Source organism: Trachurus japonicus, chromosome 8, assembly GCF_045865225.1.
Source record: "Trachurus japonicus isolate A0001 chromosome 8, Traja_1.0".
Lineage (NCBI taxonomy): Eukaryota > Metazoa > Chordata > Actinopteri > Carangiformes > Carangidae > Trachurus > Trachurus japonicus.
The window spans coordinates 14,939,816-14,952,772 of NC_140914.1; the positions used below are offsets into that span (position 1 = coordinate 14,939,816).

The 12,957-nt window shown below is 42.6% G+C and overlaps 1 protein-coding gene across 1 annotated transcript; it reads right to left on the reverse strand.

Annotated features, from left to right (window-relative positions):
- Positions 1–516: 516 nt before the first annotated feature.
- Positions 517–3,246, reverse strand: socs3a (suppressor of cytokine signaling 3a). Its single transcript, XM_085784167.1, has 2 exons — positions 3,071–3,246; positions 517–2,488 (listed from the first exon to the last, which is right to left on the reverse strand). Exon 2 carries the CDS (start codon positions 2,340–2,342, stop codon positions 1,728–1,730), a length of 615 nt encoding a protein of 204 aa, XP_085640293.1. The 5' UTR covers positions 2,343–2,488; positions 3,071–3,246; the 3' UTR covers positions 517–1,727.
- Between the last annotated feature and the right edge of the window lie 9,711 nt (positions 3,247–12,957).

The following is a 12,957-nucleotide window of genomic DNA, read 5'->3' on the forward strand; positions in this document are numbered from 1 at the left end:
TTATGAGAATCTGTCTGCTTGTTACAGCCATTCATACAGGCTGCCAAATCATTATTAATGTGCATGTGACAGCATGTCGAATCACACTTAAGCCACAATCCAGTCTGTCACACCACAATGGATGAGTCTCCAGTCACTTCTCTGGAAAACTGGATTGTTGTGTCACAGTTCTGGTGTAGTTTATTTTGAAGCAGCTGCTCAACTTCTTTGTAAGAGGGAGGATGTGATTAAATTAAACTTGCAGCGTCTTCTCAGGAACTACCCTTTAAAAGAGAAACTTCAAAGCTCTTGGTGCATGATAAGAAACTGATAACACACTGAAGCATGTTTGTGTTTAATGCCGCCACACGAAGGACTGTGGTTACCCATCTGGGTTCAAAGTAGGAGGTGGTGCTTAGTAATCTTTAAGAAGAACTCATGAACTTGTGGTTTGTTTCACTATCAGTGAAGTAAATCCCCAAGATGAAGAAAAGAACGATTTAGTCATCCCACAGCAAATCAAACAATGAGATCTCATTTCATAGAAAAATAGTGCTCTTTATTATAAATTAATGAAATGTTCTTTTTACAAATATAAATAAGTGCAAAGTTGTATCAGTCTGCTTGCTTCGTCAAACAAATATCTTCAAGCATCCACTGCCAGTGGTCTGGCGGGCAAAAGTACATCTTTACAAAAGACAGCACAATGACATATTTACCGTTTCATCTTCACTAATGTAAACATTGGTTTAAGGAAAAGACACATTTTGACTCTTCCTCTTATTATGAAAAGACAGATACAAAGTATTAATACATTCATTTGCGAGCAGTGACGATTCTGTCTTGCGTCACAGACACTACCACGTCTTTTGGTATGTATTTCCTCACCACTGACGCCACACATACTTCTAGTTCTCAGCAGTGGTACTGTTCTCTACATTAAGATTCTCTAAGATTCAGTCATGTTGGGCTTCCAACAAACTGTTGTCTAAGTTCAGGCAAGTTTGGCATAAACCCTTCCTCTGAAGAAAAAGATCACGCAATCCTCTTTCCACATTTTATGGTCTTAAAATAGATTCAGATGAAAAAAAAATTCAGCCCTTTCCCACTGTGGCTGGCACAGAGTTTCCATTGTTTGTGAATTTCCAGCGTACACTTGGTCAGAGGTGCCTGGTTTGCGGATGGACATGGTGAATCTGTCCAAGATTATCATCCAATGTCAGCAAAAAAACAACACAAAACAAAACAAAACAAAACAAAAAAAGCCAGTCCAGCTTTAATAGATGGATGATTTTCTGAGGCTTATGTGCGCGAGCTGGGCAGCCTCGCAGCACATTGGTTTAGCAGCAGCAGCAGCAGCAGCAGCAAAGGGAACCTGTGTGTCATCAGAGTACAGACAGCTGACTGTGAGCCTCACTTCAGTTTTCAGTAAGTTGTACGTCATCAGTGAGGCAGAGGAGGACGACGGGGGTTATCTCTGTTTCATAACACCAGACTTTTCTCCCGGTTCTCTTTGTGCCTTCGTCCTCGCCAGTCCAGTGTCTCTTTCCTGAAATGTGGACTACACACATCTTGTCAGTACAAAACGGGTCCTTCTCACAAGCTCAGTCCTGGGCTTGACTCTCCTTTGGTCTCTGCTTTATCATTCCTCCTCACACACATCACATGTAGCTGTACCGAAACCATCCAGCTTCTTTTGCTACACTTTTAAAGCCCCTGCTCCTTTCGAGAGCATCAGTCCAACACTTCTAGATGGGAGCATCATACTCCTGGAGGAATTCTTTAAGAGGATGAGGAAGCTGGTCTCTTTTAGAGGAAATGTCCAAATGTCCATTGACTGTTTTCCTGCACAGGTGCTGCAAGGTGGACAAGCTGCAGGAGAGAGGTTTGAGGAGCTCCAGAGGGATCTTCTCACCTCCAGAATAAATGTAATACATATTCCCACTGCGAGTGTTGCCCTTGCTCTGAGGCATGTAGTAATGCACCAGCTTCAGGACGCAGTCAAAGTGGGGAACGGACTGAATGTTCTTAGGGTCTGTTTGCAGGTAAAAAGATGTCGAGTCGCACTGGATCCTCAGGTTCTTGGTGCCCGACGCGGTCTTGACACTGAGGGTGAACAGGTGGCGGTTGTCAGAGCTGTCCCGGACGAGGAAGGTGCCGGTGGTCTCGGCCGCCAGCATGGCGTTGGCCTCCTTCCCGTTGATGGCGCCCCAGTAGAAGCCACTCTCCTGGAGCTTGTGGAGCGTGGTGAGGATCATCTGGTACTGCGACTTGGTGAAAGTCTTGAAACGGTGAGGCAGCCGCATGTTGGAGTCCAAGAGGCTGCTGCTCATTGCGGAGTCAAACTTGCTGTGAGTTACCATGGCGCTGTGCCCGCTCTCTAAGTAGCCTGGGGTGCACCGGGCGCCACACAGAGGAGAGAGGAAGAGGTGGAGGTAAACTGAGGTTCAGCGGGGTGTCTGGGAGGGCATGAAGAGGTCAGCTCTCAGGTTGTCTGGAAATGAAACACCTGAGGAGAAAAAAAGAGAAAGAAGTGAGTTACAGAGCTCAGTGTGGAAAAGATTATACCAGTCATTACAACTCTGTTTAAAAGTTTAACTACACACTGACATAATATCCCAGATCTGTTTTATTCAGTAATAGGCTTCAACTGCTGCAGCTCCTCTTGAAACTATTTTCCAGATGTGGAAGCTGTGCATGCATCATGCCTTTAAACATCTCTGGTGATGAGTGGGAGATTGTCCCAAAGCGCCATCAGTCTTTTTTTCTTTTCTCTTTTTTTGTCATTTTTTGCTCTCCACCCAAAAATGAGAGAAAAACATGACTCCTCTCCTTTGCCTTTTCTAGTCATTTCGGGTAAACTTTTTTTGTGCAATCTGCGCTCAGGTCTCAGGCACCACGGTCAGTTCCAGTAAAACAGCGTAATCCTTGTTGCGCAATTCAGCCTACATGCCGTGACCGGCTTCACTAAACAAACTCACTCATCAATGAGACATTTCTTCTCAGTTGTACACCCATGTTATATTCATATAATAATTATTTGACACACACACATTAATAGGCTAATGATTTAAAAAAAAAGACTCCTTACCTTCAATGCTTCTCCAGATTCTCTCTTTTGAAATAAATCCAAATGCGGGATAAAAGGCTGTGTACAGTTGTCTGTCGGGAGGGGGAAAAGTGTCTTTAAAGTTTGAGCAGACTTGTAAAGTAGTCCTCTCGATGTGACACAGCCTGTGAGCTGTCTCTGAGCTCAGGGTTAGAAGTGGAAGGAGTGAGTGGAGAGTAGGAGCCTATAACCGAGAGCAGGCTCCGCCCCCCCTCCTTCCAGTAAAGCCTCTCCTGGCAGACAGGAAGAATACATTCATTCCTGCTATGAAAAGTGCCCTCCCCCCCCTTCTGCTAGTCCTAAATGAAGTTAGGAATTCCTAACAATACATAAAATTGATCCAACTGTAGATTTAAAAATTCATACAGGCCTATAATATATGTTCTTGTCTCTCTTTTTTTTTTTTCTTTGTCTGTTTGGTTTAAGTTTCTAGTGTGAGGTAATGACTGAGTCGTCGCTGAGGTGGTGTGTGTAATCAGTTCTGAGAAATTTCACACACACACGCACGCACATGCACGCACGCACATGCACACACGCACACACACTGAGCACCAGATCACTACAGAGGGCGCCAGATCTTGGGTAACTTCATCAAGACCATTATTTCCTAACAACAGCAGCTCGTATCCAAGGGCAACGGGTTATAATTTGTATGTTTTCCATGCACTGTTCATGACCATATTTTAACGACTGCTGTTAAGTTTCCATTATCTATTATTATACTGAGACCCAAAAGTGCTCTTTCCAAATACACCTCATTAAACATTAAAATGTGTACTATAATATGGCTTAAATAAGTATTCATGATTTTTAAAATTGTGCCTTGCATTTTCAAACCCAAACGTGAATTGCAAATAATAGATTAAAATACTGTAGGCCTATTTTGATTAAAACTTAAATGCCCTTTTATCTGCCCATTTATTTATCATACAGGCAGATGATTCAAAGGGAAAATTAAAAGTATCCTCAACTTTTCTTGTTTTGTGGCATTATCACAATTTGGTTTTACTTCATTTTAATTTTACTTGGTTCAGTGTTGATTCTCAACAATATGATGACAAAAAATACATTTCTCAGGAGCTCTACAACTCCCACTGTCGCGACACTAATCCTACTTTAACCTTCCTCCCATATTGTAAGAATTTCTTTATCATCGCTTCAATAATTTGTGCATCATCTTATGGCTGTCTACAGGAAGTGTGACTTCAGGCCCTCTAAAGACAGTCTAATCTCTCGCAACATGTGTGTGACTGATGGACTGCTCATACAGCCCTCCCTGCTGACTCAGCTATGACCACCCCAAGCCTCAGGTGGTTATTGTTCTGCGATTAACTCTGGCTATACTGTCATGTCAGGCTTTGCCTTCCTTTAAACAACTCGCTCATTTTACTCATCAGTAAAAGTCAGGGTTTTATAATTGCTGTGGTTTGTACTTTAAGTGAAAAGCTAAGAATCGGAATAAAAAAACATCTCTGATACTTCTCGGCACAGATCGGCTCAGTGCTTAAAAAGATACGCGGCATCTGTTTTGGTGTTAGTTTTACCAAACCTCAGCAGGGATCTGGACAGAAGGAGGGGCTTGTGGGAAACAGATTGACGCCATAGAGCCGGATGGTCTTTGGTAAAAGCCAGCTGTGTCCACAGAGGTGAGTCAGGTGTTGTCTGATTCAGGCCATCATTAGGATAAGGGGAAGGGGGGGAGGGGGAGGGGGGACTAGGATAGCCTCGTAAGAGTCCACTTGTTCCCAGAAAATCTATTGTGTCATCACTGTGAGACATGTATTTAGCATTCAAAGTCTCCCCTGGGATCCTAATGGGAGTCAATGGAAGGAAAAGGAGCAGTAGGCTGGCTCAGGCTGAAGGAGAAATCCCCGCACCACATTTTAGCTTAGCTACTGTGTTTCCTTGGAAACCAATATGCACATCATCACAGCATGCTGACTTGGCTTTTTTTTTACCAGCATTTTAAACCAGCGTCACTTCCCAAATCAGCTTCGCTTTTGATAAAGTCGAGTACACTGACCTTTAAGGGCAGTGAGGGGGAAGACACGAGAGTCTCTAGACATCAGGATATGAAAAAAAAGTATAATGATAATACAATGAAGTATAATAAACAAACCAAACACAGTGTACACTAACTAAGAGGTCAACCCACAAAATTGGTCAGCCAAGGCCAACCAAGTGACCTGGAGCTGCTCTGTTGTTGTAGCGCACTGTGGGACTCCAGCCAAACATCTGAGACTCAGGGTGTGAGGCTTGGCAGTGACAGATTTGGCTCAGTAGGCCGTGCGTGCATGTCCTTTCCTGTGTCTCATTTATAGTAGGTTTACATGATCTAAATAGTGAATCCAAAACACCTAATTTTTCATGTTTTTAGGTTTCTAAATGCATCCAGGCTGGATATGTTGCCCATACTCTTAGAATGTGACAAGTGAATGAGTTTAAACTCACTTGTAGAATAGGCTCCTATATTTTAGCGTATGAAACAAGGCTCTGCACGATAGCTTGTTGGTCTAAACCGCTGTTTAGTGGAAAAGGCAGCTGTTTAGGTTTTCCCACACTGACTCAGAAATTTACTCTAGCTCATGGTTCCCGTAAACCCGCTGGATTGGAGGGGGGAAAAAAGCGGACCTTCTCGACTGGAAAGAGGGGTGAAAAGCAGAAAAATGTTTTTTGACAAAATATTTTGGAGCTGCTTGGTTTAGCAGAAATTCACTGAACAGGGAGATCTTTTTTTTAAAAAAAGAAAAGAAAAAAAGCCTCACGTGTTTTGCCAGTTTCATGAAATTATTTGTGGTGTTGGCAATTGCAAAGGTGCCACTTATTGTTTGCACAGCTGAATATAGTGAGACTTGTATTCAGGCTGAGTCAACATCAACAATGTCTTTTTTTCTGACATTTATTTAAACCCCTTTTCTTTTAACTAAACAATTTATACCGAAGGGGAAAAGTTAGGAGTAAACTGTGAGATGTAAACTATAGTGTAACATTCAAATCAGGTAAACTACTGTGGAACTATCAGTGAGATATGCAACCAGTTTCCTGACAGATCAGTAAATGTAATTCCTGTTTATCTTGTATTACACTCCTATACAGTAGCTTCCATTTGGACTCCATTGTTTATAATGTCACATCTACGTGATCACTGCGATTACCACTGAATTACTGTAAAATTTCCTTGTTGTTTGAGCAAGACCACTCTGCGATTACTGATCATCCAGTGTTGATTTCCTGGTAACTCTCTCTCTCTCTCTCTCTCTGTCTCTCTGTCTCTCTCTCTCTGTGACTGTGTTGCTGTGAATGCAGGTCTTTGTGCGTTTCTGTGAATTATGGGAAGTGTCATGTGTGATCACCATAGCTGAGAACTAACAACAGGCCACAAAACCCTGAGTGGCGGTACTGTGTTTCACAATTCATTTTTTCACGAAAAAAACAAAACAAAAACAACAGCTCAAACAGTGTCTTTTTGGCTTCGGTTTGATATACATGTACAGTATTTAATGTTGACTAAGAGCTTGTATTTCAGGAGTATTCCATGGTATGTGGATTGATGCCAGTAATTGTCTAGAACATTTTGTTCAGAGATGTGAGTCGCTTGCCTTCACACTTATTGCGCAACGCCACTGAGTATTACTGTAAATTTACAGGGAAGAGAGCTTGAGCTTTGTTATTGTGTATTTCTCTTACCACTTGTGTGTTTTAGTGGGAAGTGAGAGCATGTCAAAAAAGCAAGACAGATTGATGCAAAGGGTTACATGGAACCAGACCTCACAGTTAAATTCTGCAAATGTTTTAAAATGCAGAAAAAGGGGTTAACACAAGTTATGCAATCATCTTTTTTTTTCCAGAGAAAGACATTTTGTGCATGTTTATTTTTATTCCAATCAGCAGGTCACCCATGAGTGAATGGTTGACACTGCATTGATCTGATAGGCGTGGAAGTTAGAAGGGGAATCTAAGCGTAACATGCCGAGCACATGCACTTCTTCAAATTCCTGCATATCACATGGAGTCTATTTACGGCCACGGACATTAGCAGTGTCACAGCTGTCGTCTGGGAAGAGTTAAAAGCAGAACACAGAGCTATCATCTTGTTCTTTTTCACACCCCTATTATATCTATCCTCAAAGAGGTTTAACCGTCACAACAATTCTAGGTAAATGTAACCTCCTTCCAAACAGCCTGGGGGTAATTTTTCTTGTGTCTAGAATTATCTTGTCTTAAATACATCTTGATCTCAAAACAGCTGCTTAGCAGTCACTTAGTTTATGACGTCTTTCTGGCACCTTCTAATGTTGGCCCTGCCAGGAAATGATCAGGAACGCTTTTGGCTCCAGACAATGCTCCAATATTTACATTACACCTCTCAGTTAAGGTTAATGATATTAGAGGGAAAGAAAAGCCCTTGATGTGACAACAGAGCTGTTGTCTTTCACTCCGTTGTATTTTCCTGGAAGAAACCAGATAGTTGTGATAAGTACCAACTGGAAGAGCTTGTACAAGAGTTACTGTACAACATTTCAGATGACATGACAATAAGCTGGGTGTTTCAATGAGGGGGTGGTGGCTATTGTGTTATTGACACCAGCATCACAGGACTGATTCCTCAGAGACCTTCGGTGGAATTTCAAAACCTTTTCTTTCCAAATCACAAATAGCTGAGACAATGTGGCAATAACTGTTTGGACATTTACTGCTCACTTGTGAAAATGGATGAAACGCACGCTGTGATTCGGTCAGCCTCACTGCACAGTCACGGCCCAAAGGAAGAAGTTAAAGAAAGAAGCAAATGGCACTAACGTCATCAGATCCTGGATTTCAGTGTGTCATTATTTTCCACCGTTGACCACATTGTGCTAGATGTGGTTACCAAACACACGGCACCTCCACGTTTACGGGAAAGCTGATGTTCAAATATTTGACATTATAGAGTGTAAGTCAGCTGATGTGAGTGAACAACATCACACTCTTCATTTTTAGGATTCTAATGTTTTCGAAGGAATGGTTTGACATCTTGGGACATGATCTCATTCCCTTTCGGGCCAAGGGTAAAAGGAAAACCTCGATACTACTGTCATGTATTTACAGTAAAAACAAAGCCACTTCCTGTGAGACCCCCACCCCACCCCTGTTTTATTAATAGACGGCCTCTAGTGGTCGTAATGGCTATGACAGGAGCAAAGGGGGAAGTCAGGTGATGTAGTTACTGGATATAGCAACAAACAGTGTTGTGAAAGTTCACACTTCAGAAGGGCTGAAGGTTCAGTTCACACAGATTAAAATGACCTAGTTCACATTCATTTTCCTTTTCAGTGGGACCTCCTCCTACGTGTCCATCCCTAACCCCCAACTATGGCCACCCCACCCCCAGTAACCTAAAAGAAGACCACTGTTTGTTTGCTATGACTACTCCGCAATGTTAACATTGTGCTTATTATAATCATGATGACATCATCCACCTTAACAGAATAGCCTACCCAAACCACAATCATTTCCGAAAACCTCACCAAATACCTTTTGTGCCTAAACTACACCAAACAGTGTCCTTCCAACAACCCTTATTGTTTATTATTGTAATCGTATCCAACATTTGGGACAAATGACCTACATAGTTGTTTACACGGGATATCTAATCTGGTCCTAATCAAAGAGAGCAAAATCCACTTCCCAGCACCTCCCAAGTTCAGTAATTGACATGTCTTCCTTCCTTATTCAAATGTATGTTGTTATTTTGTAATTTGTTATTTTATAGGAGGTTAGCGACAATTGATCATTTTTGTATTTTTTGGTGTGTGTGACTAAAGCATGTGGATTTAGTTACTTTTAAACAGAGCCAGGCTAATAGTTTCCCCCTGTTTCCAGTCTGAATGCTACGCTAAGCTAACTGGTATTGCCGGCATAGCTTCGTATATACATGAGACATGTATCTAGCTTCCCGTCTATCTCTGGGCAAATAACAGGCATTGCTTCCCCAAAATGTCAATCTATTCCTTTAAATCATTTTACAATGTATGAGTCATGTGCTAATTAGACTGTGCAAACATTACTAAACTGATAAACACATGGGAGGAAACCCTCATGTGCAGAACCAGCACCTCTTTGATCTCTGAACTCTGTGACCATCAGAATAAGCATGTGAGGTCACACCACCATGATGGTACGAGCCGCATCTGGAGAATGTACATCTGCAACGTTCCCGGTGTCCAGATTGCGATCAACCTCTGCCCCAAACATCCAGACTGCATCATGGCAGATAATATGATTGATCTCGCGCTGCCCGCCTATCTCAGCTCGCCTGCCACTGCCGCCACCATCAGTTTATCAGTATCAAATGCTCGGAGCCAGTGACATAACCGGGATCTTAAAAATGGACTTTGATTCCCACAAACCTCAGAAATAGCTTGCTGATGTCATTGTGCAGATGGTAATAAATCTGTCTACACTATAATAGCAGGCCGGCTAAGAGATGCTGTTAACTGAGAACACCTTGTCGAATCCCCTTGGGGCGAATGAAACATGCAGACAGAATATAGAGAATGTGTCTTGAGTCTGTACAAGGAATAAAAAAAATTGCATATACAGTGCATTTATATGCAAATTGGATAATACTCTGGTTATCCACGTTCTTCTGCACACATGAACACATGCAAATGCAGAGGCACGCACTTCCTCCACAGCTCAGTAGTAGTAACTTGATCCTGAGCTGTGCCAGTAAGTCTGACATTTCCGGATAGATTTAGTGTGTTCGTGCAACGTTCACACACCGGTTTTGTGGTTGCTGTTAAGATCACTGTGCTGATAGCTGCCTGTGATATGTGTCAGGCAGAGGACAGAGGAGATTTTACCTGGATTTTTTTTCCACCCCACAGGCACCAGACTTTGAGAGCTCACTGATAAGTCACTTTTTTCCCCCCCTACGAGCCCTGCATTGTCTGAGTGGTCTGACTCAGTCACAGATGTTTTAAAGGATACTACCCAAAATGCACCAGCCATCCACAGGAAAGCTTTCATCTTAGCTATTCCCTCAGCTGTTGAATGATTCCATATGCATGTATGACGAAGCACTTCAATGACCTTGCATGAAATCTTTTCACGGCAGACACAATGAAGTCATTGAAGAGCCTACTGTTACCATGCAGGTGTGTTCCTGTTCGACCGGAGCGAGCAGGGCTCTTTCATCATCTCTGAGTGTTTGTTTCTGTGTTGGAGCTTCTAATAAAATTGCAGCTGCATTATTGGTCAGTCTCCATCATATCCATCATTTCGTCTTTTTTCCACTGCCTTGTTGTCTGTTGTTTTTTCAGACAGATGGCTGCAATAACCCCATTTCTCTCTCTCTCTCTGGTCCTGCATTACAAATGTTCAACTCCAACACTCACGCAGGTTTGTGACCTCTGCAATGTGCAGCTCAGATCCTGAGAGGCCTAACAGAAAGAGCTCCATGCCTGCATGGCCTCTTCCAAGTATTTCAGATCTGTACTTTGATTACACACTCTGCACTATCCCTTGACTCAAAACCTCAAATGCTGCAGGTTTTCACTGTCTTCCAAGAATAACAACAGGATTAATCACAACTAGAAGTGTGGCAGGTCCTGGATCAGAGATCAGAAAGGAGCTCCACAGGCCTCTCTCTCTCTCTTCAAGGCATTTCCTTTTGTCCCCTTTGCACAGGGCGCTCCCTTTAGACAGGAAACTCTCTGGAGCCACTCCAAACCACGTCCTCTTTTTTCCCTCATATTCCCGTTCTTTGGCTAGAAAGAGTGCACTCTGTTCCAACCTTCGACCTGCATGTAAACAAACAATCTGCCTCTTCCAGAAAATCGCAAGCGCTTATCCAGCATTTCTCATCTGAGATTCCTGCGATTCCATATACGCCTGTGATTGTTAAGCTGCACAATAAGCAGCAGATAGTACATGGGAAGCTACATTAATACTCCCAGATAAATCGCAACAATCCCACAGGAAAAGAATGTGCTTCTTCTCACACTGTATTTAGAAAAAACTGAGCTTCCTAGAATCAGAGCCACCCACAGTTCAATGAATGTGCAGAAAAGTCCCACATTACCATGTTCCCACCGGGACAAACAACCTCCTGTACTGTTCGCACAGCTTTTCTGCAGCTCAGCATGTTCGCTTCCAATAAATATCCTTACAATATTGCCAGCAAATCTTACAAATGTGCCGTGCAGACAGAGTCTGTTTCTCAACTCAATTCTGCTCAATCAAATTCTTTGACCTGATTACATTCAGGAAGAATTACTTTATTTAGATCCTCAGTGGCTGCATCTTTTCTCGGTTGTAATCCAAGAATGCCAGTAACCGTCTGTTTGTTAAATCATTTACAGGTTGTTTTATAAGCTACACATGAGCCTTTAGTCTTTATAACTGAGTCATAAATTCAGCATGCCTCCCTTTAAGACAAAGGATTGTAATTGTGTGATAAAGCCAAATTTTCCCCTTACTGTAACTCTCATATGGGTCACTATGTTGACAAACACCTCCTGCCAAGAAGTGAAACAGTTATGGTAATAGTTTATAGGAAAGTGGCATCAACTGATAAGATATCGGGATTATCTCACCTCAAACACAGAACATCACTCCTATGCAAACAGCAGCTTGCAGGTTTTCTACCATTTTAATGCTCGGATGAAGAGAATTTCTGCACAAAATCAAACAGCAGGCTGAACAGCTTTATTTTATTTTATGCTCCAGACAGTTTTTATTTGATGTTTTTCAAGATTTTGTAAGCGGACATTTTTCAAACTTTCACAACTACATGCTTGTTGGGAAATATACCTTTGAGCTAAATTAGTCAGTGTTTTACCCTCCGAGCCAAAGTTTTACTACTATAACCTTTACTATAAACAGCAACTCTAAGATGTTGTGATATACTGTAAAGACAGTGTTTGCACAGTTATATGAGAGAGGGAGAGAGAGACACACACAGAGAGAGAGAGAGAGAGAGAGAGATAGTGGAGGAGGGAGGGAGAAACTTTGTTGTGGCTGCTCTTTAAACTCCCTTTCTCAGAAATCCTGCCCCGAGGATGAATTCACTGTCTCTCGGCAAAGCAGGAGATTCCTGAGGTGATTCGAGCGGGGTTTATTCTTCCAGTAAAGCAACAATGCAGACGTGCACCTAAATCACTGCAATGTTCCCTATGTAAAACATTTCTGAGTAGGCTATGAGTTGCAAAGGGCTCCAGTCTGTCTGTGGGTAATTTTCTTTTTGGACTTGTGTAAACATGACAGTAGTGTTATAGGAGATCTGATGGGATGGTGTTTTCTGAATTGGCCATGACAGCTCATTTTCTTGTTATTGTCTAAAACTAACATGATGGATAGCTTTTAACCCTACAAATATCAACTTCAAAGCAACACCCTCCTTATATAAACCCGAGTGATTGTATGCAAAACTAAAAAACCGAGAGAAAATAAATCGTCTTTGTTACAGCAAATTCTACACAGCTGTGAACTGGTTTGCATGAAAATGTCCACGAGGCTGTGAGTTGCACTTAAGCTTGCGTGACAGTGTCTGTGTGTGCATGCCTGTCTGTGTGTATAACATTCTTTGCCTGCATGAGCCCCATACAAGAAAGAGCCCTTCTCATGCCAGCTGAGGTCAGGTCCGGACACCGTGGGGTGCACCCTTCTCTCGCCACGGTGGGCTGAGGAGGCAGGGGGAGGCCTCCAGCGCTTCTGGGAAACAGTCTGGGCCTAATTGGAGCCTGACTGGTCTCACATGTCTCCACTTACTGGAGGAGACGGAGGATCCCACTGCCTGGGCCTATGAGAGCTGCATCGGGACTCAGGCCTTTCCCCTCCTTCATCAGCATAACCACAGAGAAGCGAGTTCTCTGAGCAGAGCTGAC

Bases quoted from the DNA above. Each gene is read 5' to 3' on its own strand.
- socs3a (XM_085784167.1), bottom strand. From the start codon at position 2,342: ATGGTAACTCACAGCAAGTTTGACTCCGCAATGAGCAGCAGCCTCTTG.